The 24,985-nt window shown below is 45.1% G+C and overlaps 1 protein-coding gene across 1 annotated transcript in view; it reads right to left on the reverse strand.

Annotated features, from left to right (window-relative positions):
* Nucleotides 1-24,985, reverse strand: part of LOC117462943 (retinal-specific phospholipid-transporting ATPase ABCA4-like) — a 58,594-nt gene that overhangs the window by 23,645 nt on the left and 9,964 nt on the right. The window contains exons 8-18 of the mRNA XM_034105316.2: nucleotides 14,351-14,365; nucleotides 9,033-9,258; nucleotides 8,161-8,300; nucleotides 7,404-7,520; nucleotides 6,664-6,861; nucleotides 3,870-4,075; nucleotides 2,696-2,872; nucleotides 1,760-1,982; nucleotides 1,298-1,519; nucleotides 947-1,151; nucleotides 748-840 (exon numbers count right to left, since the gene is read on the reverse strand). Of these exons, the coding sequence (XP_033961207.1) occupies nucleotides 748-840; nucleotides 947-1,151; nucleotides 1,298-1,519; nucleotides 1,760-1,982; nucleotides 2,696-2,872; nucleotides 3,870-4,075; nucleotides 6,664-6,861; nucleotides 7,404-7,520; nucleotides 8,161-8,300; nucleotides 9,033-9,258; nucleotides 14,351-14,365 (1,822 nt within the window). The remainder of the gene's footprint in view (nucleotides 1-747; nucleotides 841-946; nucleotides 1,152-1,297; nucleotides 1,520-1,759; nucleotides 1,983-2,695; nucleotides 2,873-3,869; nucleotides 4,076-6,663; nucleotides 6,862-7,403; nucleotides 7,521-8,160; nucleotides 8,301-9,032; nucleotides 9,259-14,350; nucleotides 14,366-24,985) is intronic.

The raw sequence follows: 24,985 nt of genomic DNA on the forward strand, positions 1-24,985 counted from the left end.
ATATGAACAGGTTCGCTTTCAAAGTCAACAACAATGAGGCGTGTACATCTACGCTGCTAGTAATGGTAGAAATGAATCATGCATTTTGATTCCAACAGCAATACATGTTAACAAGAGGAGATGATGATAGCTCTTAAATTGCAGTTACATGGCTTTTGGGGAATTATGTAGAAACTTCTCCCGCCTTTTATTTATTGGCGTAACACAGCTGCTAAGACATGTTTATAAACTACGTGTTAGACGCTTTTATCCAAAGCGACTTACATACTCAATACTGTGGACAATCCCCACAGGAGTAATTTGGGGTGAAGTGTCTCAGGGACATGCTGACTGCAGTGAAACGACAACAGAATTATAATGTAAGGTCTAGAGCAGCAGTTACAAGTTGGTTTTATATATATTTATTTCGCCTTCTTGCTCTTTTGATGACTTGAGTGCATTGTACTAAGCTGTCCTCTACCGAGATGCTGACTCATTTCCTTCTCCAGGAGTGCTAGAGGAGGCAAGGGAGAGAAAAATCTCGTGGGCGTCTTGACTCATTATAAACCTTATATTGACCTTTCCAATACAACCACTTCAGCGGGAATTAAAAGCTTTTCCGGGGAGCACGTATTTTCTTTGGCAAAAGTGAAGAGCAAGCTTTCCCTTCTCTCCCCCAGCTTTCACACGGCAAACGGAGCAACAAACATTGAGTCACAGCCGTCAATTATCAGGCATGTAAGAGATGTTAATGTCAGTGACACTAACCTCGATACGCCCTTTCTGTGTTTGAGGTTGCAGATAGTCGCCAGTATGAAGACTGGAATGGGAAGTAGAAAGGTCGACCAATGCCATACTGTCCTATGAAGGGGAACAAAACATTATCCTCAGTGTATAAAACCGGTGGTACCAAAAAAGCTGTAGAATATGGTGTAAAGTGAATCAAAGAGTATATTAGCAGTCCAACCTGGGAAGACATTATCCAAATACCAGGCCAGGACGCCGTAAAGGACAGCATCAAACACCATCATGAGGATGGAGGTGAGGAAGGTGTAGTTGTCTTTCTCTAAAGGGCTGGTTATGATGTTGTCCCACTGAAGACCCAATCCCTGCTCCTCATACCGCGACAGGTACTCTGTGCCGAAGCCAAAGGCCACCGGAGACAGCAAGCTCTAGATAAAAAACATAGAAACAGATATATGAAATATACTTAATTCACTGACAAGGGATTTGATACTCACTAAACTAGCAAATGCTTTTACTTGAACTGTGTCTATGTTTTTTTTCTGTCTACATCACACACAAAGAATAGACATACAGCAGCCATCTTCATGGTCTTGGTGATGCGGTCCTGCCAGGCAAAGCAGAGGACATGAGGCAGATAGAGGGTGAAGTAAATGATGCCGCTGCAGGCCGCTGCCAGGTTAGCCTTGTTGAAGAACACACTCATCAGGAAACACTGCATGATAGTGGTGACGGTGAAAGTCAGCAGGAAGAAGAAGACGAGAAGGGGGTTGCTGTAATTCAACACCTTTCCACCCTAAGAGAAAAACAGATGATTTATTGAGGAGTGTTTCATTTATGCATCAAAACATTACTGTTAACAGAAATGGCCAGTGAGGAAAACATTTCTCCACATAAACATTTTTAAACCCAACCACAAGAGGGCGCCATTGTATCCTACAAAACATTGACCCTCCAAACCAGCAAATAACTTGATCCTTGGTTCTCTACCAGCATGGGTTTCTTCTCCGTCTCATTCTCTCTCCTGTTCTCTCACCATGATAATGATGGTGAGCAGCGCGGTGCTTGTAGTCATCATGATGAAGCTGTCGATGAAACACGTGTACCAAATGACTCCGTTGTCGACCCCCATGGTTTTGAGAGTCTCCTTGAGACGCAGCTCCTTCTCCAGCACGATGCCCTTCACAGTCATGGACACAGAGTAGATCCAGGCCAGCACCATGAACATGGGGAAGCAGCGGTTCAGCGTGATCATGAAGCTGGAGGAGAGGAGTGAAGACGATCAAGAAAAGTAATTAAACCCGTGGGAAACATTTCTATGAATAACCATTTTTTCCCCAAAATAGATACACAGGGACATTAACCTCTAAATGATTCTAGTCACTATCAGCCTGAAGATTGTGAGTAAGCATTTTAAGATGTGTGTTTAGGGGACCAAACTTTGACCGTCTTTTGGTAGTTAAAAATGTCCCACTTTAGTGCCACCTAGTGGTAATATTACAAAATAACACTTTGACAGAACAATTTATGCTGCACAGACACTCAAACAGAAAAGTGCACACGTGCCATGAATAGTGCATCTGGTGCTGTCAGAGTGGAGGATTTCATAAGCTTGAATATAAAAGTAAAAAGTCCTCCAGTGCCCTGACGTATTCACTTGCGTTTGTTTTGTTTTGTTAAATTGAATACCAGGTATTGAACAAGGTGTTAGTCTAACAGTGTCCATGTTTTGTTTCACTTTTTCCAGTAACGTTGTCCTTCAAAGCACCTGTAAACACATTCTGTTGTGAAACTTCCATTTTGAAAGTTTTTGTTGACGATTTCCGTAAAAATAACCCAGACAGATTTACTCTATATTCAGCTCCATTTTGGGTCATCCAAAAGTGTTCCACAGATGCAGTCTTGGAGACCTTTTTTGTGTGTAAATCTGCTGCTTCATAAAGCTGCTGCATTAATGGACAGGTTTACTCACAGGTCATCTACATAGCAGGGATATGGCATCTGCTGGACGTACACCCCAAGTGGCCAGTCTTTGCCAGTGTGAAGCTTGAGGATGCCATGTTCAATCATGTCCTGCAGGTAAGCAAATCCTCCCCAGATGTACCTCTGGTCCTCCATGGTGTCTGCTCGGGGGCCGGGGTCCCAGTACCTGAGAGGAGGAGAGTGAGGTGGGGTCAAGGATCGTTCATCCCACAAAAGGTTAAACAAACCATTTAGTCAAGCATGTTTTGTGTTGTATGAAATAATCCCAATCAAAGTCTCCTCGCAAAACAATGTAATAATAAAACATCCCAAAGCCAAAGTCTCTTAAGCCTCACACACACTCACACACCACATGTACACTGCTTTCACTTAAGCCGATAAGTCAGAGGCCCTTCACAATCTGAATATTCAATTGTTTGGAGGCAGGACTCCCCATGAGTTCATTACAGCCTGTTGGTGCGCTGGAAACCACGAAAACATGTCGTTCACCCCGGGGGAGATAAGAGAGAAAGGAAAGTGCATGTGAAAATCTCATAGGGGAGGATGAAAGGCCAGGTATCGAGCTAATATGGAAGCACAAAGAGACTTTAGAAAAACACATTGAGGCCAGCTGGAGATTTCTCTGTTCCTCCTTTGAGGAATCTGACAAATCCATATAAACTGCCAGATTAATACGGCAGTAAAACATGAAAAACATGAAGGAATGGTAGGTTGTCAGGGCGATTTGGTAGTCTAACAATGCTAGTTGGATCCTACTGAACCCCTACCAGTGAGCTGAAAGGATTTCTCTTTGCTAATAAAATGTTTATACTCTCATTTTTTGTGTGAAAAACCAGCTTCTACCAATAGTTTGGAAACCAAATCGCTTAAAGGATTGAGGATTGGTATTTGTCATCACCTCAGGCTTTAGTGGATAGGAATACAATGTGCTCTTTTACACAAATATATAAATATTTCGGATTTCTTGACATTTATTTCTTGTGAAATACATGACAATTTCACAATGTTAGGTCTTAAACACTCAAATGAAACAATCTGAGTTTGGAAGGAAAAGGAAATGGAGTTACGTGGCTTCAGTAGAAACTACGCTTTATTTTTAGGGGTCGCAAGCAAAAATGATTCGGGGCAGTATTCACAAGAAAACATCACTTGCTGCTACTGACCTGTCTTTGATCTTGTTGGTGCGCTCCACCGCGTCAATGTCCATGCGGATCTTGTACTTGACGTGCGGCGGTACACTATTGGTCCAGGGAAACATGTCAGTGAAGACCACACCGGCCCAGAACTTGCTCTCCTCCAGCAGGTACAAGGCTTGATGGGTCATCTGGGACTCATCCGTGTAAGCGACAAACTTATCCAGATCGATGCACTGTAACCAGAGGAGAACAAAGGGACGGTGGTTTGATGTTGGGGAGGGGCTGTCTGCTACAGCAGGGAGATACAATTCCCTTCTAGTTCTTTAAGATGGTGTGTGTGTGTGTGTGTGTGTGTGTGTGTGTGTGTGTGTGTGTGTGTGTGTGTGTGTGTGTGTGTGTGTGTGTGTGTGTGTGTGTGTGTGTGTGTGTGTGTGTGTGTGTGTGTGTGTGTGTGTGTGTGTGTGTGTGTGTGTGTGTGTGTGTGTGTGTGTGTGTGTGTGTGTGTGTGTCCAGGTGTAATTGAATTGTGTTCGGGATTAGGTGAAAGTGGGATTTGTTCAATTTGACTAATTATCTCCACAAGGGGATCCTACAATCTGGTAAGTGTATCACAGCTCTATCTCTATCTATGGCTAATCTTCTTTTCTCATTATTAATGTGTGCCGAAGGACCACTCATGGTTGCAACACCTACACGTTTCAAAAGACATATTTTAATGACTTCTTCATAGCTTCATCGATTGGTGACTCGTCACTTTAAATAACTTTCAAAGTATTGAGGATCAATTCCCAGCTCTACCTGTCAGTCAGCATTGCCAAGAATATATCTACAAATCAATCTTTACATTTCACACACTTTGTTAATGTAGTGCACTAAATACTGAATGAAAGAAAAACCGTTCCCGGGGGTATTAGGGTAACAAAACATAAAGTGGGGTCTCTCAGCGCACCAGACATGTTCCATACGATACCCTGACCTATTGATAAGGATGTGTGCAGTCACAGTGACGTGGATTTGCATTCGCCCCTCAACAGAACCATCTTTCACCGAGGCGATCTGTTGTCATGGGAGAATCCGAGAGACTACATCTATTCTGCAGCAACACACACACACACACACACACACACACACACACACACACACACACACACACACACACACACACACACACACACACACACACACACACACACACACACACACACACACACACACACACACACACACACACACACACACACACACACACACACACACACACACACACACACACACACACACACACACACACACACACACACAGAACATGCACATCCAAACACATGAGCACGACCACTCCATAATCCTATACACTTACTTTCTCTCTTTCTCTCATGCACACACACACACTCTCTCTATACAACATGCGTAATTGCTATGTGAAACTCACTACTAACACACACACACACACACACACACACACACACACACACACACACACACACACACACACACACACACACACACACACACACACACACACACACACACACACACACACACACACACACACACACACACACACACACACACACACACACACACACACACACACACACACACAGCCCTCTAACCCCCTCCCACCCCTGTGTACGCCGTGTCTAATGTCTCCATTCACATTACTGTACAATACCCTGAGAGCCCTCAAAGCAAGCGGAGGGACCATTTCCTATTCATCTTTACGCGGCTATACATCCACAGCACAATAATGTCCACTCTGAGAGTGAAGAAAGACCCTCACTGATACACATGTTCCAATGGGGTCTCAGTGTGAGAAACATCCCCCTGTTGGAGTGAGAGGACCTAATGCTAACTGCCGCAGTTATCCTATAGCCCAATGCTCGCTGACAGCTATGTCTAATTGGCTAAAGCGGCCTGGATTTGTTGGGCTCTGAAGGGTCTCGATGCTGAACTTGGAGACAAAGGGCAGATTGAGATGCCCGCGCTGATAGGGCTCTCTCAAAAAACGCAACCCCTGCCCCTTTTAAATCAGCCGAGAGGCGAGAGGGGAGGCGTGGAGGACGGATAGAGTGATTTGCCCTCTTTTATTTCACGGACGCAGGGGTCTGTTTCAATGTGGGGCCATACACTAAAACAGCATTGAGCTCATGGAGGGGGGGGTTGACTCACTCCCACCTACTCCCCACTTCATCACTGGGTCCACAATGAGAGCAGTGGAGGGGGGTGACAGCAGGCTTGTTCTCCCCACCTTTCAGCCTAGGGGACGGACGAGCGGCTCTATAGCCGTGCTAAGTGGCCTGCTCTGTTTCAAAGGGGCCTGGCTGCAATCTCCTGGGAGCAGACCTGGAGACTGATGCACCTGTCTGCACCGCGAGAGCTGCTCTCACTAGAAAGGACTGAACACTTGGTCCTGGGAACGTGCAACCTTTGGCAAATGTTGACAGGAGCAATGAAGAAAGCAGGATTATTGCATCACAGTTGTATTCCTCTACCCACCGGTTCAACTAAATGCAAATGGCATCATTTCATCACCTTATCCAATGAGATAGTTGTGCAAAATGTTCACAATAAGCATATACATGATTGAGTTATGGCTACACATGTGACACACATATTTAAGTCACATTGACCTCGGCTTCAGTCCACAAAACTCTAATTTAAGTGTACGTTTGTACCTAATTTGAAGGACATTCCTCAAGGTGTTCTGGAGATTGCGGTCACAAGAATGGGATGTACGGACAATCTGAATCTGGTATTTCAGAGGTATTACACCCTACAATAGATAGACCAACATACAGGTAGACTAACTTGTGTTTCTTACCTCTCCATACTTCTTGAACATGCCTATGATCTGGTCGGTGATGTTAAAAATGTCACTCCAGTTAAAGCTGGGCATGTCCTCCTCCCTTTTTTCCTCAGGACCGTTATACAGGAAGTTAAGAATGTGTCGGGTGGTAAATTCAGTGTCCTGCAGACTGCTGTCCACGAAGTTCATCACGGTCGGGTTTCCCAGCGTGTCCTGCAGCGATTGAGACAAGGACCGTGCCCCTTTAGCTTGCAGCTTGTTGTATGAGGACAATGGGAAATGCCTTTGTGTTGGGTCATACACATAGTGTTGGATGGTCAAATGTAAGGATGATTGTCTGGAAGCTGCTGTCGGTAAACTCGTAATTAGACGAGTCAGCCGACATGGGAAGTTCTTGTGGCTTGAATGGGACTTGAATCCATCTCATAGATTCCATACGTCTGTTTACTGTTGGTGGCTTTTAATAATGAATATGTTATCAATAGGAGCTATTCTAGTATTGTACTCAAGTGTCATTTTGAGTTTGAACATAATACTGCAGTTCAAATACTTAAAAGCTAAACTGATAATGGAACTCTTCTTGGATAACACTAGTTATTGGCCTTGGAATTTGATAATACTTAGCTGCAAAATTGGTAACTGTTATGGCTGCATCTATGTGTGTGTGTGTGTGTGTGTGTGTGTGTGTGTGCGCGTGCGTGCGTGCGTGCGTGTGTGTGTGTGTGTGTGTGTGTGTGTGTGTGCAGCATTCCTACCCTGATCATGTTCATCTGTACGCTGTTGTTGAAGAAAGCCCAGAGCTGGGGTCCCAACTCCCCCCAGGCCCTGGCCATGTTCTGCAACCGCTCCAACTCCTCAAATGTAGTGTTAGCCTACACAAAAACACACATTAGCATAACAACGATACCAAATGATTACACTTGAATTGAAAGGTTACAGATTGTCTCATGTGTGCTGACATTTGCTGATGACATTTACATATTACAAATGATTCTTAATGTTCGCGTTTTTCTTAGGAAAGTGATAATTGTATTCAAAAGCTTTATTGTTAGACAGAAGTTAGATCCATAGAAGAAAAATGTATTTTATTGCAGACTGCACTCCTTTTCAAACAACATGGATAATAAAAAAGGGAACATTGACATTAGGGCGTTTTCATTTAAAGAGCTGTTTGCTCAAATTCCCACTTACTAACCTCCCCTTGAAATTGAGGTGACTGAATGAGATGTGACAAACAGCCTGTTTTTCTTTCATTGCTGCAGCCTCCAATTCAATGTATTGTTTAATTCTCCACTCTTGTTCCCTTCCAGCCTCACAGAGCTGCTAGCAGAAGACTGCTGCCCCCCCCCCCCCCCCCCACTATCCCTCTGCCCACCTCTGTTTTTGTAGTCAGCTCATTCCTAAGAAGGGTGGGCGATCGGATAGATAAACACATATATGTAGAATAGTACAATAAATGGAGAAGGACACAAAAAGGGAGGAGAGAGACTTAGAGGGGGTTTTCTCTCTTACACTCTTTAATATCTTGTGGACGGCAGGGGAGTCGGGGGTGTACAGGATCTTTCCCATCAGCAGGGGCTTGACTGAATTCCACACAATTTTTGTCACAGGGTTGGACTCCAGGGTTTCCATCAGCGCGTTGCAGGAGGGACCTAATGGTAGAAAATTGCAAAAGAAAATGAGATTAGAAGAAGAAGAAAATATATATACAAACGAGATGAAGCCTCATGTGGAACTGTCTTATGTCCACAAAGGTAGCATTTAGAAGATATCAATTAAGTTATTGACAGTCATGTATGATAAGTTAGTTATTCAACAGCTTCGTAATGGAGAACAAATGTCATCTGTTAAGCACTTGCATGGATTAAAAGAACTGTTGAAATGTAAGAAAAGCTGTGACCAATTTAACACTTCATTAATTCTGAACATGTTTTCAATATAAAGTGCTAAAAACATTGACAATTTAAATATTCATAGGTGATAAGTATGCAAATGTAGCTGATGATTGTGCTCTTGTTTATCACTATTGTTCCTCAATACAAAGAGAGAGGCTAAACAAATTAAAAAATAATTTGAAACATTCCAGAAAAAGAAAATGTATCACACCTTTGGATTAAATACCTTTTGCTTTCCCTTGTTGAAGTTAAGTAATATTCCAAAGTTGCAGTATAGTTAACTTTTATCTTTTTAATTCAAATGTACTCTCTATTTGCATAATTAACAACAAGTGAACAACAACTGGCAATTAAAGAGATACATATAAATGTATGTATCTCATATGCTAACAGCCAAAGCTATTAAAGGGAAAGTGCAATTTTGTATTATTATTATATTATTTATCACAGTAAAAATTATATAGAGATAGTTAACACTTCTTCACTTACTGGCAGAGTCGTCATAGACATAGTGTCGCGTCTTGGTGGCATTGACCCCCAGAAACATTTTGTAGTTGTTGTCCTCATACCAGTTGAAGGACAGCACCTTAGAGCCCCCTCCCTCTGGGTATCCACAGAAGAGCTGCGACACACTGGACATCATCTGGCTGAATGTGGGGGAACCCTCGGCTTGAAACAGAGCGGAAACCACCTTCAGGAGATCCTGAGAGCTCTCCTGCTTCATCAGCTGTAAAACCATAGAGGGACAGATTAGAGAGATTGTCACAGCGATCATCATGTCATCTTGACCTACATTACCCCTATGCATGGTCCATAACAACTTAAGAGTGTATCTGTTCAGGTGAGCATGCCTACTTTCACTCGTGTTGTTCTTCACGTGTGGCAAAAACATTAGATTCAAGTCTTCAAACATGGAAGGCATCTACAGTAAGCATCAGGGCTAAAACACAAATACATGATATTCTCACCTCTTGTCTGCAGCCTGCTAGCAGCTCGGCTAAATGCTAAGGTCAACATGTTAACATGCTCACAATGGGTAGCATGCTGATGATAGCACAACCATCTTAGTTTTTAGTTTTAGCATGCTAACATGTGCTAATTAACATTCTAATCCACAATTGAGGTTATAGGTAAATAGTGGAGCCTCGCAGATGGGGGTGATGCAGCCCCCCCCCCCTTCCCGAGTCCATGGTGTTCACTCATATCAGGCTGAGTTTCGCGATGTCTCGCTGTCTCGCAGACCCCACGCAGCAACCAGGAAACGACACCAGTAATACAGCTCACACTGTCCGCTCCTCACAGCAGCGGGCACCGCAACGTCCCGCCAACACGGCACCATTCTCATCTGTTTGCCATTACTGGTGTCATTTTCTGGTTGCTAACGCCATTGTAACACATAGTCACTGATGTTCTGCTGTAACGGTGGTGGACTCATCAGAACAGAGTGGGCGAGCTGACCAATCAGAGCACAGTGGGCTCATACAGGGAGGGGGGGCAGGACCTCCAACACGCCGTTTAGGCCAGAGTGAATAATAATATTTATATATACAGTCTATGGTGAATACACATACTATACAGAGATGCTGTTTGAGAAACCAATGTGATGTTGGAACATTGAACAATGTAAATCTATCCTAGTAGTCCTCAACAATGGAATTATGATCAGTAGAAATGGCCATGACATGGAACCTTTAAATGAAAGATATTTGAATAGCAAAAGTCTGAAACATCCTCACAAAAAGGTCATTGTGCAATTATGTCAAAAAACAGTGTCAATATATTGACATGTTGGCATGGAGTTACATGATTTAAGAGAATAAGTCGTTACTGTCACATGTCTTATGTTGCTGGCCAAACGACCAAAGCTTGTGTGCTGTAGATGAGAATAAAAAAACGATACGCCTTTGAAAGGAACCCAGACCAGTTGTCCCCTTGATTTAAAAATTCCTTTATTCCTGATAATCTGTTGATCAATGTGGGTTAAATGTCATCCTAAATTATGTTGCGTGTAATTAATTAGCCTTGAGCTATTTGACCTTTTGTCAGATAATGATCAACAGAGAAGGGATATTTATGTCCTTCATATACTGTGTGAATGGAAAAACATAAACAATCACTAGAAAACAATAGTTAGAAAGATAAGCAGACATGTTGGACGTACGCCTCTACTCACACGATGAGGATAGTCTGAGGGCGGCTAAATATCCTCCTATTGATAGAACAAAAATAGCTTCATCCAAGTGCGTTTCTCCATGCCTGTATCATTTCCTTTAAAAATAAATAGTTGGCAGTGTGTCAGAAATCGTAGTTCAGTGTTTTCGTTTTTTGTCGGTGAGTAACATATTTATCGAAAGATAAAATCACATTATTAAATCAACCTGAAATGTCCTCAAATCCGAGAAATGCCTGTTTCAAATGTTTAAATGATATCATAAGGCATCAGGTTTTCAGTGGTGTTGAGGCCTCACAAGGAACTATAGGTTACTTACGTAACCCCAGTCTCAGAGTAACATGAAGTGAGATGTCTCACTATGGGACATACCTCAACGCGTATGCAAACAGAAGCATCAATCTCATTACGCCAATCCTGATCGGCTGGTGATCTTGACGTCAACGTCAGGGAATCCACCCACCCTTTAAGTAGCTTGCGCTACGACGCAGCGTCATTCAAAATAAGCACCTCTTCTCGCTTCGCCTTAGCAAGAAGGGCCGTCTGGTGAGACATCTCACTTCATGTTACTCTGAGGACTGGGGTTACGTAAGTAACCTATAGTTCTCATTCATAACACTCCGTTCGATGTCTCACTATGGGATATTGAAACTCCCGTATTGCTAGACATGCTTATCTCGAAAATCACCAAAAACAACCAGAACTTAACAGGTAGAACTCTGTTGTGACGGCCCCTAGGCCTTAGACTCAGGTCCCTGGTTAGCCACTCCCCAAATCAGGAGAGATTGCTGACACCTGATTTGGGTTGACTGCTCAGCTACAAGTATGGGTGCCTGAGCAGTCAGTCTCTCTCTCCTCTTGGGTTGCTTGGCTCTACTGGACCTTAGTTTGTTTGGTCTTTCTTTATATACTGATGCATGTTCACACACCCACACACTACACACATTACTGATTAACTGACTTCATAGTTAATTTAGTTTCTTTAAATAAATGCACTTCAATTGGATGAATCATGTGTGGTCTCCTTCCTTTGTCCGTCCTTGAGCTAGGGCGTGACACTGTCTCAACACGGGACACAGCACTGCGCGGGCCACACTTGCAGCAGAGACATCTAGCCTGTAAAAGCAGACAAAAGTGAGCAGCGAGGACCAGCTCGCTGCTGCACAAATGTCTTGGATGGAAACACCCTTGAACAAAGCCCAGGATGTAGCCAGTCCACGAGTAGAATGAGCATGCAGGCCCGTTGGTGCCTGCAAACCCTGACTCGTATAAGCCAGAGCAATCGCTTCCACAATCCAGTGGGAGAGCCGTTGCCTGGTAACGAGCTTGCCCTTCTGAGGGTTAGCCCAGGATATAAAGAGATGGTCATTACAACAAAACTCTTTTAACCTGTCCATATAGATGCGTAAAGCACGAACTGGACACAGCAAATTCGGCCGCTGTTCCTCAGAGGAACACAGCGGCGGCGGAAATGCCACAATGTCAATGGTGGTACATGAGCCAACCACCTTAGGTATAAAGGCAGGGTTGGGCTTCAGCAACACTCTCGTTTGCCCCGGGGCAAACTGAGTGCATGAAGGATGTACAGAGAGCGCATGCATGTCACTGACTCGCTTGGCAGATGCCAGAGCCAGTAACAGCACTGTCTTGAGTGACAGGTGTTTCATGTCAGGTTCTTCCAGGGGTTCAAATTTAGGTCGAGTGAGCCCATCTAAAACCACTGCCAAGTCCCATAAGGGCACCAGTGCCCTGGAAACAGGGAGGAGCCTCCAAGCCAATTTCATAAAACGGCAGACCAAAGGATGTTGGAAAGCCGTCTTTCCCTCAAAGCCCACATGGCATGCAGCAATAGCAGCCAGGTACACTTTGATCGTAGAGAAAGCTCTGTGTTTATCAATTAAGTCCTGTAGAAATGATAAAATCACCCCGACAGGACATTGAAAAGAGATGTGTCCTTCTTGAAGGCACCACTCCTCAAACACCCTCCACTTACAGTCATTGTACGTGTTAACGATGAATCTTCCACGCAAACCAAAGTTAGCCATGGAGTGCCACAGGGCTCAGTGCTCGGACCTATTTTGTTCACATTATATATGCTTCCGTTAGGCAATATTATAAGGAATCATTCTGTAAACTTTCATTGTTATGCGGATGATACTCAACTATATTTATCAATCAAGCCTGATGAAATTAATCATCTAAATAAAATTCAAGACTGCCTTAAGGACTTAAAAACGTGGATGACCTTAAACTTTTTGATGTTAAACACGACCAAAACTGAAGTTATTGTACTTGGCCCGAAGAATTTACGAAACAAATTATCTAAAGACATACTAACTATGGATGGCATTAATTTGGCCTCCAGTGAGACTGTAAGGAATCTTGGTGTTATATTTGATCAGGATTTATCCTTTAACGCCCACATAAAATCAATTTCAAGGACCGCCTACTTCCATCTACGTAACATTGCAAAAATCAGGCATATCTTGCCTCAAAACGATGCAGAGAAACTAGTCCATGCATTTGTTACTTCTAGGCTGGATTATTGTAACTCTTTATTATCAGGGAGTACCAAGAAGTCAATCAAGTCGCTTCAGCTGATTCAAAATGCTGCGGCTCGTGTACTAACCAGAGTTAGGAAAAGGGACCACATTACTCCTGTTCTGGCTGCCTTACACTGGCTCCCTATAGAACACAGGATAGAATTTAAAATTCTTCTTCTCGCCTACAAAGCCCTTAATGGGCAGGCGCCATCTTACCTTAAATAACTCATTATACCCTACTGTGCTACTAGGGCATTGCGTTCCAAGAATGCAGGGTTGTTGGTTGTTCCTAGAATCTCTAAAAGTACAATGGGAGCCAGAGCCTTTTCTTATCAAGCTCCACATTTGTGGAATCAGCTTCCAGTTTGTGTTCGGGCGACAGACACCCTATCCGTTTTTAAGAGTGCGCTTAAGACCTTCCTTTTTGATAAATGTTTTAAGTTAGGGCTGATTAGATTCAGCCCCTAGTTTTGCTGATATAGGCTTAGTTTGTCGGGGAACATCTTACTTCTTCCTTCTCTCTGTCTATACCCGTGTACACTCATGTTCCGATTAACCCAGCTTCCCCAAATGTCTTTCTTTTTGGTGTCTATATACGCTGGGATCCGGAGTCATGGATGATCCTGCGGTCCTGTGTCCTGGATCGCGAGCGCTGGATCTTGAGTCGTGGCTGTGGTCCTGGATCATAGGTCCTGGATGGATATCCTCGTGGATTCATCTTCCTATTATACACACATGCATTTCCAAACATTTGGACTACCTATGTTGCAAATGTATTATCTTTTCAATTTACACACGGCATCTATTGCACGTCTGTCCGTCCTGGGAGAGGGATCCCTCCTCTGTTGCTCTCCCTGAGGTTTCTCCCATTTTTCCCTTTAAACTGGGTTTTCTTTGGAAGTTTTTCCTTGTACGATGTGAGGGTCTAAGGACAGAGGGTGTCGTATTGTCATACTGATATTCTGTACACACTGTGAAGACCACTGAGACAAATGTAACATTTGTGATATTGGGCTATATAAATAAACATTGATTGATTGATTGATTGATTGATTGATTGATTGATTGATTGATTGATTGATTGATAGAGAGACCTGGTGGAGGAAGCTCTTGCACTCTGAATAGTGTTTATCACCTTCTGAGGGAGCCCCACTGTATTCAGATTGTACCACTCACGGGCCAGGCCCATAGTGCCCCGCGCTCTGGGTGTGGGTGAAAGATCGTCCCCCCCGCCTGAGACAGTATGTCCCTGCGTAGTGGGAGCTGCCACGGCTGCCCGCACAGCAGCTGATATATCTCCGCCAGCCAGTACATTGCAGGCCAGTGCAGAGCTATCAGGAGAAGTGTGTGGCGTTGTTCTCTCACTCTGGCCACAGCTGACTCACAATCATTGGATGTAGAGTCCAGTCTGCATAGTGGTGCACCTCTGGACAGCAGATCCGCCCCGAGGTTCATCACTCCTGGTACGTGCGTCGCTCTCAGAGAGAGGAGACGTCCGCAGCTCCATAAAATCAGTTTACGTGCCAGCATGTGTAACTGGAGAGAACGCAAACCCCCTTGGCGTGTTGTCTGTCCTCACAAGGACATGATGTCCTCTGAGAAAAGGCAGAAAGCGTTTCAGGGTGAGGAACACCGCTAAAAGCTCCAGATTGTGTCGCGGAGAGACGGAGCGGCTGCACGTTGTGGTTTGGGCCCCCTTTTTCCACCTGCCCAGTTGTACTGTGGCAGGGACCTGCTTCCACTTGTCGTGTGCTGCTGTCCTGGCGAGATTTTACCCCGGGGGGCGTAACGGACAGACCGGAGCGGCTTCGCGTTCGGGCTGCGGCCTGCTTTACACCTGCTGTAGCGGAGGCCTGTATCCACCTGCTCCACCTGTCGTGCTCTACGGTGCCGAGGTCGTTTTACCACGGGGATATCGCTGAGAGACCGGAGCGCCTCTACGCTTCGAGCTGGTCCTGCTTCGCCTATCCTGCTGTACTGAGGAGGTTCTGCACCGGGGATATCGCGAGGAGAACGGAGCGCCTCCACATTTCGGGCCTGCTTGCACGCCTATCTGGATGCTCTGCTGGTCTGGGAAAATGGCCCATATCGGGATTCTGCTGTGCCTGTTAACTGTTTTGGACTATGAGAAGATCTCTAGTCATTCTGAGAAGACTACTGGATTCAGGTCTGTTCTGCCACCCGCAGTGGGCATCCCCTGCAAAGGTTCGGATGTGTTGCTCAAACAATTACCGGTTGCCTTGTCACAGTCAATCTGCTCGACAAAATATGTTTGTCTTTTTTATTTTCCTGCGATGATGGTTCTTCAGGACTGCTTCTTAAGCTCTAATCACACTCTCGCAGACTTTTCTGGTGTTTCTAAATTAGATGACAATGTATGTGTGTCATTTAAGAGGAAAAGATGCCTGTTTTTTTTGTTGTTATTACTGTCAGGAAATGTACAACCTAACCCTGGTCCGCCCAGTAGTAATAGTCAGATCGCTACTCCTGCTGATTTTAAAGCTAGGTCTGGGTTGGGTTTCATCCACTTGAATGTGCGCAGTCTGTTAGGTAAACTAGATTGTGTCCGTATCTGGGCAAAATCGACGCTGACGTCATTGTCTTATCAGAAACATGGCTAAATAAGTCTATTTTGGCCTCTGACATTGCCTTAAATGGTTTTAATGTGTATCGTACCGACCGGCCTAATAAAGGTGGTGGCGTTGCAATTTATGTTAAGAATAAGTTCAGTGTAACCACATTAGTTTCCAAATCGATCAGTAAGCAATTTGAATGTTTAGCCTTAAATATAGAAGTGGCAAAGGGTCAACAGGTCATGGTGGTGGGCTGCTACAGACCCCCCTCAGCTGTCAAAGACTCCTTGTCTTCACTCGCAAATCTTTTATCACAACTAGACTACAAGGAAATAGTGCTACTTGGAGATTTTAACTGGGACTGGTTAACTGCAGTGTCAGAGGATTTAAAAACCTTTGTATCTCATTGAATGTTACTCAGATTGTGGACAGTCCTACTCGCCCAAATATTAAGTCCCCTAATAAATCCTCCCTAATTGATCTCATTTTAACTAATGTTCCCCATAAATATTCATCTGTGGGAGTATTTGCAAAGGATCTGAGCGATCACTGTGTTGTAGCCACAATTAGGGACACTAAGGTCCAAAAGGTTAAACCTCGCATTATCATCAAGAGAGACATAAAACATTTTGTGGAGCAGGGTTTTGTGCATGATCTGTTTGATTTTGATTGGGGTAAAATCGATCTGTGTGCTGATGTAGAAACCGCATGGTCTTATTTTTATCTTGGTTTTATGGAGATCATTGATAGACATGCACCCTGCGTACATTTAGAGTGAATGGACGAAACAATCCTTGGTTTTCTGCTGAGCTGTCTAGTCTCCTTCATGAGAGAAACAAGGCCTGGGCAAAGGCTAGGAAATCAGGCTCAGAGATAGAATGGCTGCGTTTTAGGCAGCTAAGGAATAGCTTCACTTCAAATGTCAAAAGTGCAAAGTCGAAGTACTATTTGTCAGTTACCACAGAAAACCTAAATAATCCTAGGAAATTTTGGAAAGCAATAAAAATCGATATCAACCGGTGAGATCCGTAATGAGCTACCTCCGTGCCTTACCACAGCATCTGGCCCTATATCGGACAGGGCCACTATGCTAAATTGCTTTAATGAGCATTTTGTGTCCTGCGGTTCTATGTTTGATTCTGTGACTAACTCTGCTTCTGTGAACGCTCCAATCCGTGACTCTGAACAATGTGGTCTGGAAAACCCTTTCAGTTTTACCCCTTTTACTGTTGATGTTGTTCGTGAAATCTTAACCAAGCTAGATCCTAGGAAACCGGCTGGCCCGGACAACTTATTCTTTCTTTTTAAAGATAGCTGCAGACTTTATTGCTCCACCTCTTACTTCTCTTTTTAACCTCTCCCTCAGCACAAATACAATTCCAAAAGTAGCAGCTCTGTTTATTGACCTTTCCAAAGCGTTTGACACCGTTGATCATCTCATCTTAAAGCAGAGGCTACTCAGTATTGGCATATCCAGCCTTGCAGTGGGGTGGTTTGTGAACTACCTCTCTGAAAGGTCCCAATGTGTTCATTTTGATGGACTGTCTTCTGAGTGGTTAAACATTTCTAATGGTGTACCACAAGATTCTGTTTTAGGACCACTTTTATTCTCCATATATATTAACAGCGTAGGTGATAATGTGGATGAAGCTACTTTACATTTTTATGCGGATGATACTGTGATGTATTGTGCAGGTCCCTCCATTAAAGAGGCTGTTTAATTACAGGCTGTTTTTAACATTATTCAGACTCAGCTCTCTGAGTTAAAGCTTCTTTTAAATGTGGATAAAACCAAGGTAATGCTCTTTTCAAAAGCAAAAAAGACACCAGAGCCTGTTTTAGATATTGTAACTATGCAAGGAACAAAACTTGAAGTTGTTGCCTGTTACAAATACCTTGGAATCTGGCTTGACGATTGTCTCTCTTTTAAACTTCATGTCAATAACCTGCTAAAAAAACTGAGGGTTAGGCTAGGTTTCTTTTTCAGAAACAAGTCCTGTTTCTCGCTTGAGGCCAGGAAAAGGCTCTGTGACCTTTGACCTGTGCTGGACTATGGGGATCTGGTCTATATGAATGCACCTGCCAATTGCCTGGTCAAGTTAGATGCTGCGTATCACACAAACACACAAACTGTACAGCATTAACCCATCACTGTACCCTGTATGCAAGGGCTGGTTTGCTTTCACTAACTGTACGGAGGCTCATTCACTGGTACATTTTTATATACAAAGCCATGTTAGGGAAACTTCCATCTTATATCTGCTCCCTGATCTCACGGAAAATTGTAAGTGGCTACTGCCTGAGATCGAATGCTGTGGTTTTATTAAATGTTCCAACTGCTAGGACTGTCTTAGGGAAGACAGCTTTTAGATGCGCAGCTCCTCTGTCTTGGAATAGTCTGCAAATTAAATGGAAACTGAACAATCTGGTGCCACTAAATGTTTTTAAAGCTCGGTTGGATGCTAGTCAATCAGAAGCTATTGGTACCTGTTTATGTGGATTATTTTGTAAATGATGCTGTATGATGTCCTTTTGTTGTTCTATTTATGTTTTTATGTTTCATGTGGAACTACTTGAGCAGGTCTCCCTTGGAAAAGAGATCAATGATCTCAATGGGATTTTATCTGTATAAATAAAGGTTTGAAATGAAATGAAATAATTTATGTGTGACCGTTGGGTCTCTGCTCCAGAGACCCCTCACAGGTCGACCTTCGTATATACCCCCCCAGCCCGTCAGACATGCGTCTGTGGTGACCACCTTCCGCGATAGGACAGCACCCATAGGCACGCCCCATACTATAAAAGTCGGGTGCAGCCAGTGACGCAGTGCCATTACGCATTTCATAGTGACCATCACTCTCCGCACGCCATGACGCGTGGGGTCCAATCTGAGGGCAGCAACCCAGCGCTGAAACTCCCTCATGTGTAAGCGTCCCAGTCGTACCACCAGAATGGCTGACGCCATGAGCCCCAGCAACTGCAGACATGACCTGAAGAGAACATATTTGCGTGGCTAGAAATGAGCGAGGCAAGCCCTGAAGGCTTTCACTGTCTCTGCTGACATGCGGGCTGTAAAGGACACCGAATTCAGGCGTAGGCCCAGGAAGAGTACAGTCTGGGCTGGAGACAATATGCTCTTTTCTGTGTTTTTTTTACGAAACCCAGGTCGAGCAGGTGTTTTACGAGGACATTCGTCTGCGTAATAGCCTCTTGCTCCGACTGTGCGAGAAGGAGCCAATCGTCCAGATAAGTTGCCAGGCGAATACCCTGTTGTCTTAACGGGGCTATCGCGGCTTCCGTACACCGTACAAACACTCGCGGGCTGAGAGACAGACCGAAGGGAAGTACTCTGTACTCGTAACAGACACCCTGAAAGGCGAACCTCAGATATTTCCTGTGTGGGTAATATTCTCGGACGTGGAAATACGCATCTTTCAGGTCGACTGATGTGAACCAGTCGTTTTGGCGCACGAGACGCAAAAGAGATGTGTGAGTGAGCATTCTGAATTTGTATCTTTTGAGATATTTGTTCAGAGCTCTCAAATCTAGTCTAGGCCGAATTCCGTTCCCTCCTCGTTTGGGAACGAGGAAATACTTGGAATAAAAGCCGCTCTGACTCTGTTCGGCGGGTATTATCGATATAGCCTTCTTTTCTAGTAGCGAGAAAATCTCTTGCTTTAGAATATGGGCCGACTCTCCCCGGGCCTGTGAATACAGAATGCCCGAGAAGTGAGGGGGGGTGACAGCGAATTGGAGCCTGTAGCCCCGTGTTACTGTCTTAACAGTAACACGGGGCAACACTAGCAGAATCTGTGAGTATCCTCCACTTTTCGCTTCTCAAAGCGAGCGGAGATGTCACAGATCTGTCGTCTGCCCTCAGTGTCTCTATTTGTTGTGTTATGGGGCCCTCTAGTGTCTGAACACGGTGGTACCCCAGGTTGACAACCCCGGCCGACACTGTGCATGCGCGTGGCGGTGGTGCCTTCACAATCCCGTCTATTGTCCACCTTTTGAGAGAGGCCGTAGCCGCTCTCAAAAGAGGGGCAGACGACAGACTGTTTATTGTTTTTATTGTTTTTCTTTTCATTTTTATTGACTGCGCCCTTGGCTTCAAGCCTGGAAACGACAGTGGAAAATGATTTATTTTGAAACAACAATGATGACATGTGTTTGTGTGACTTAAACAGGCAGCGGAACTTGCTGTCTTCGATGTTAAGTCCATTTCCCTGATGGCGCAAACTTGAGGATGACGTTCTGGCATCACTCGAGGCGGCGGGAAGATGGGGGCATGGTGGCACCCCGAAAACACATGAGCATCCAACACTGGAACGTGCTCTGGAGCTGGGGAACAGGGAACTTCCAGCTCCTTCATCGAGGAGAGGAGAGGAGGCTGTCAGGCCGCCCGCTTCTTCTTCCTCGCCTGGTGGCTGAAGACCTGGGTCGGCTGCGCCTGAGCGGCAGCTGCCGGAACCGGAGGTTTTTCTTGGCCAGCTCCCTCTTGCCTCGTGCCTGGGCTGGGGACCCGGGACGGGCTGCGGTCTCTGCTGCTTTGGTATTTTGAACCGGGTACGTGAGACAGCTTGAGTGAAGGCCTGCCGTGGGACCATTGGAGGTGGCGGCTGGACCCTTCAGGGGAGACAGAGCTGGAGAGCCTCGTCTCCCTTCCTTTTTGACTCGCACCTCAGCTGCATTGAAGCTAGAGCAGAGCCAAATATGCCCTCGGGAACAATAGGCATGTCCAGAACATCCTCTTGTTCCCGGTCTGGAAGGTTGGTCAGGTTGAGCCACCTGGCTCTCTCCTGTACCACCATCATTCCCGTGGCTTGGACTGCACAGCGCTGCACACGGAGGCAAATGTCCGTGATCGCTGTGATCTCGTCCCACACGGCAGGCTCAGGTTTGCTCGACATGTCTTCGCAGCGCTCCGCCTGGTAGGCGGTCAGCAGCGAGGAGACGTTGAGTGCCCTGGCGGACAAAGCTGCGGCTTTATAGGCCCGTTCTGTCATCGCTGACTGGAACCGGTCTGCCTTTGCCGGTAGCATGGGGTTCCTGCTCGGTGTCGAAGCCAGCCTCGGTTGGAGGTGGGCTGCCACCAGCGGTTCCATGGGCGGCATGCGGAGCAGGCCGAGCCTCTCCATACCGTCACAGTCCAGGGAGGAGGCACCCTGGATTGGGGCCTTGTTGCTAAAGGGACGGTCTCTCCACGAGACCGACACCTCGTCCAGCATCTCCGGAAAGACTGGAAGGAGCTGCCTCTTCGTCCTCGCTGCTTGGGGCAAGTTCTTCCCCTCGTAGCGAGATCTGGAGGTCTCCTTGGCCACTTCAGGCCATGGGATGTCCAGCCTGGACGCAGCGCGTTGACACACGACCTGCAAGTCCATGCTTAGGACGGGCGAAGCTGGTGTGCTCTCGCCCGGGGGAGCGGACATCGCTCCCGGCTTTGCAGCCTGAGCCGATGAAACGAAGATGTCATCCTCATCCGAGTCAGACAGGAGGAACTCAGAGGTATCCTCTTCGTCCTCCATATAATCCAACTCCCGGACATCCTCCGCGGGTGGAACCATGGTGAGGTCCAATTGGGAGCCCCAGCTCTCGCGGCTCTTGCCGCCACCGGGTCCCAGCCTGAAACGGCGTGGGGCTCCGGTTCAGCGGCTGTCGCTGTTGTTGAGCCCCAGTCTGACACAGCGCGGGGCTCAATCTCTGCAGCGGACACCACCATGTCTTGATTGCCGGCCGGCGAATCAGTGGACATTAGTGCTGCACGATTCTTGCTCAAATGTGAATCACGATTTTCCTCCATAAGAATTGAGATCACGATTCTCATCGTTTCAATGAAAATATTTATTGCACTCTTACTCTTAGACGTCACGTGAGTACAATGAATTTAAACAGACAACATTTGTCTCTCTTGTAACAAAAACATAACTTTGTCTTTAGTCTGTAGTTGCTGAATACTGAACAAACATTACTACATTCAAAATGTGGAACCTGGAGCGAACTATTGTGGCTTTAAACAGACACCATCAACATCAAAGTGCTGGACTTAAATCCAAGTCTCAGTTTCTTCTTGTAGCAAAAACATAGAGTAACTAAAATGAATTTGACAGCCAACTACTGTGGCTTTAAACAAAGTGCTTGACTTAAACTTAAGTCTCTCCGGTAACAAAACATACAGTAACTAAAATAAAGATATTGCTGTTGCCTGAGTGCTGAACATAAAAAATAGAATTGTTGCAGCTTTATACCTGTCCACAGTGACAGGACACCCAACTACTGTACAACAACACCAACCTGTTTGTTACAGGGAGGAATGCACTTCAGTTACTCAAAATACCTCACCACAGTGCTGAATATAAAAACAAAACAGTCACAGCTTTAGAATAATAATATTAAAAAAAGCCTAGCCGGCTAGCACCCAGTTCAACTACTGCACTTAAAGGTTCTTGTACTGAAAAAAACATAAACTTAAACAAAGTGCTAGACTCCACTGAGTAGTAATGTCACTGAATCAAAAGGATTAACTTAAATACTGCAGTCAGTACTGAATTTAAAAACGGAACAGAACATAAAGTTACAGCTTCAGAATAAATGTAAATAAAGCCTAGCTGCCTAGCTACTAGCACAGTCCATCTACTTTTTTCGGCACAAGCACAACTTCCCTCTCACTCTCGCCAGAGTCGCCACCGGGATTTTCATCGGTGTTGTTGTCATTGTCCTCAACCTCCTCGTCACTGTGTCACTAATTTCTGTTTTTCTTGTACTACTAGTCGCTCTCGTCACTCTTTGCTAATCAGTGCTAATGCTAACGCTTCTGTAAACATACTGCCGGCTCCTGCCCTCACGTGCTGCAGTCAGTGAGTGTTGCCAGGTATACTTAATATAAGCCACATTGGGCTTATCTTTCTGTAAAGTTGCTTGGTAGTAAGTAATAATGGTTGTTGCGGTTGTGAGCTTGTAGGTTATTTTCAAATAGCCGACCCGACATATATAGGTTTAAAGTGCTCATGTTATTTTGCGCTTGTTTTCATAGACCTGGTTGCTTATTCCTGGCAACACTAGTGGCTGCAGCGTTAACACTGCATGAGAGGAACAGAACACTACCATTTGGATGCGATCATGGTACTTTAATGTTAAATGTATAGAGTATATTTGCTTTACATCGTTTAAGTATGATTGACATTGCAAGTTGGTATTATTCAGAAGCAGAATAATAAAAAAAAATCCCCAAAAAAAAATCTGCTTGACGTCATAGGATCGCCGTAATTTAGAAATGAGATCGCATAGGTGTCTGAATCGAGATCACGATCTTTTTTCGATTAATCGTGCAGCACTAGCGGACAAGAGGGGGTCCTGTCCCGACAAGCTAGCTTGGCGTGCTAACCGTCGGCGGAGGCTCTTAATGGTGAAGCGGGTACAATGCCCGCACGAGCCGGGGTTATCGATAGCCTCCCGGGCGTGTTCCAGCCCGAGGCAGGACGAGCAGACCTGGTGTGAGTCTGTGCCTGACATCTTAAACCCTCAGCCGCATAGCCGAGCCTCCGAGTCCCTGACTCCTCTGGTGTGAGGGAGAGAAGGGTCCATCTTCGATCGCCGGGGTGTCGGCGTGGAGTGGACACGCTAGTAACAGGTACGTTACTGAGAAAAAAATCCAACCTTGCCGTTAGTCCGAAAGGAAAAAAGGCCACGGTGTAGATTTTATTCTTTAAAGAATATTAACTGGTGTGTTAATAACTTTTTTTTTTTTAATCTTTGTCTCCTCTGGTGTGAGAGAGAAAAGAGAACGTCCTCTTTACCGTGGTGTCGGTGTGGAGGGAAGAACAAACTAGCTTGAAGAAAAAATCAAACCTTACCGTTATTTCGACAGAAAGAAACGGCGAGGAAGATTACAATATTAGCTGGTGTGTTAATATTGCTCAGTCTTCTTGCAAAGCAAAAAAGTAACCGGCAAGCGCCCGTCGACCGAATGTTAGCTTTGGGTTCAGTCTGTGGACCGTTAAGCTAGCCCGGTTACTGATAAATCGAGATGTGCTCTGAAGCGAGAAGAGGTGTTTGAATGACGCTGCGTCGTAGCGCAAGCTACTTAAAGGGTGGGTGGATTCCCTGACGTTGACGTCAAGATCACCAGCCAATCAGTATTGGCGTAATGAGATTGATGCTTCTGTTTGCATACGCGTTGAGGCCATAGACTGTATATATAAATGGACGTAGTGTCCGTGACGTCACCTATAGCATTCTGCAGAGTTGCCGTGGAGCCCTTAGTAGGCGGAGTCGGCCACTAACGGCTCGACTGTGACGTCAGAGTCTAATCCCGCCTGCTCCAAATAAGGGCAAAGAGGCGGAGCCGAGGCGGGACCTGCTGCCACCGAACTGGAAGTAAACAGAGCTAGCTCAGGCTAAGAAGCTAAGCTAACATGAAATACATGCATACCAAGTTACTGCTAACAGTGTAGTTCCCCTATATAAACGTTACATTCATAATCAAATGAGACAATCTGCAAGAGAATTAGCTATATTTTGTTATTCTTAATGCTTGTCATTCACACTGAGAAAAGACGGACTCCACCGCCCGGACCTAACGGTGCCGCAGGGGGCTAGCTCCGGGACCCCGGCTGGAGCTAGCCCCCTGCAGCTCCGTTAGCTCCGGCGGCCACCACTGGGATAATTGGGTCCCCTATTAACATTTGCTCCCGTTTAGCACTATGGGCGTCATAGCCATAGACTATAAAAGTCTTACCCAAGGCTGAATCATAAACTAAAATGTATATGTATGCATAAAGGGTTACGTCCTTAGCTGGCTAATAAGTAACAAGCTAAGCTACCAAGCACACAAACACCTGCGAACGGGGTTAACATGTATAATATTATCATTTTAGACTTCTTGGAAGTTCTGTTAGTACATTCAAGCGCACAGCACGACATTTTAATTGTCTGGTATTTGTAACAATATTCCCTAAAAGGCACAATCACCACGAACACGGCTAAAGCTAAAGGGTCAAGTACAGTACTATCACTAACTAACGTTGTAGCCTAGCAGAGTGGACAAGTTGCTGTTAGCTGACAGTGAGGCATGTACGTGTCCATCAACGTGACCATGCCCTAATTTATGCAAAAACTTTAAGACCTAATATAAATAAAAGGGTCGCGTTAGAAAACAAT

Source organism: Pseudochaenichthys georgianus, chromosome 17 (assembly GCF_902827115.2).
Source record: "Pseudochaenichthys georgianus chromosome 17, fPseGeo1.2, whole genome shotgun sequence".
Taxonomy (NCBI): Eukaryota; Metazoa; Chordata; class Actinopteri; order Perciformes; family Channichthyidae; genus Pseudochaenichthys; species Pseudochaenichthys georgianus.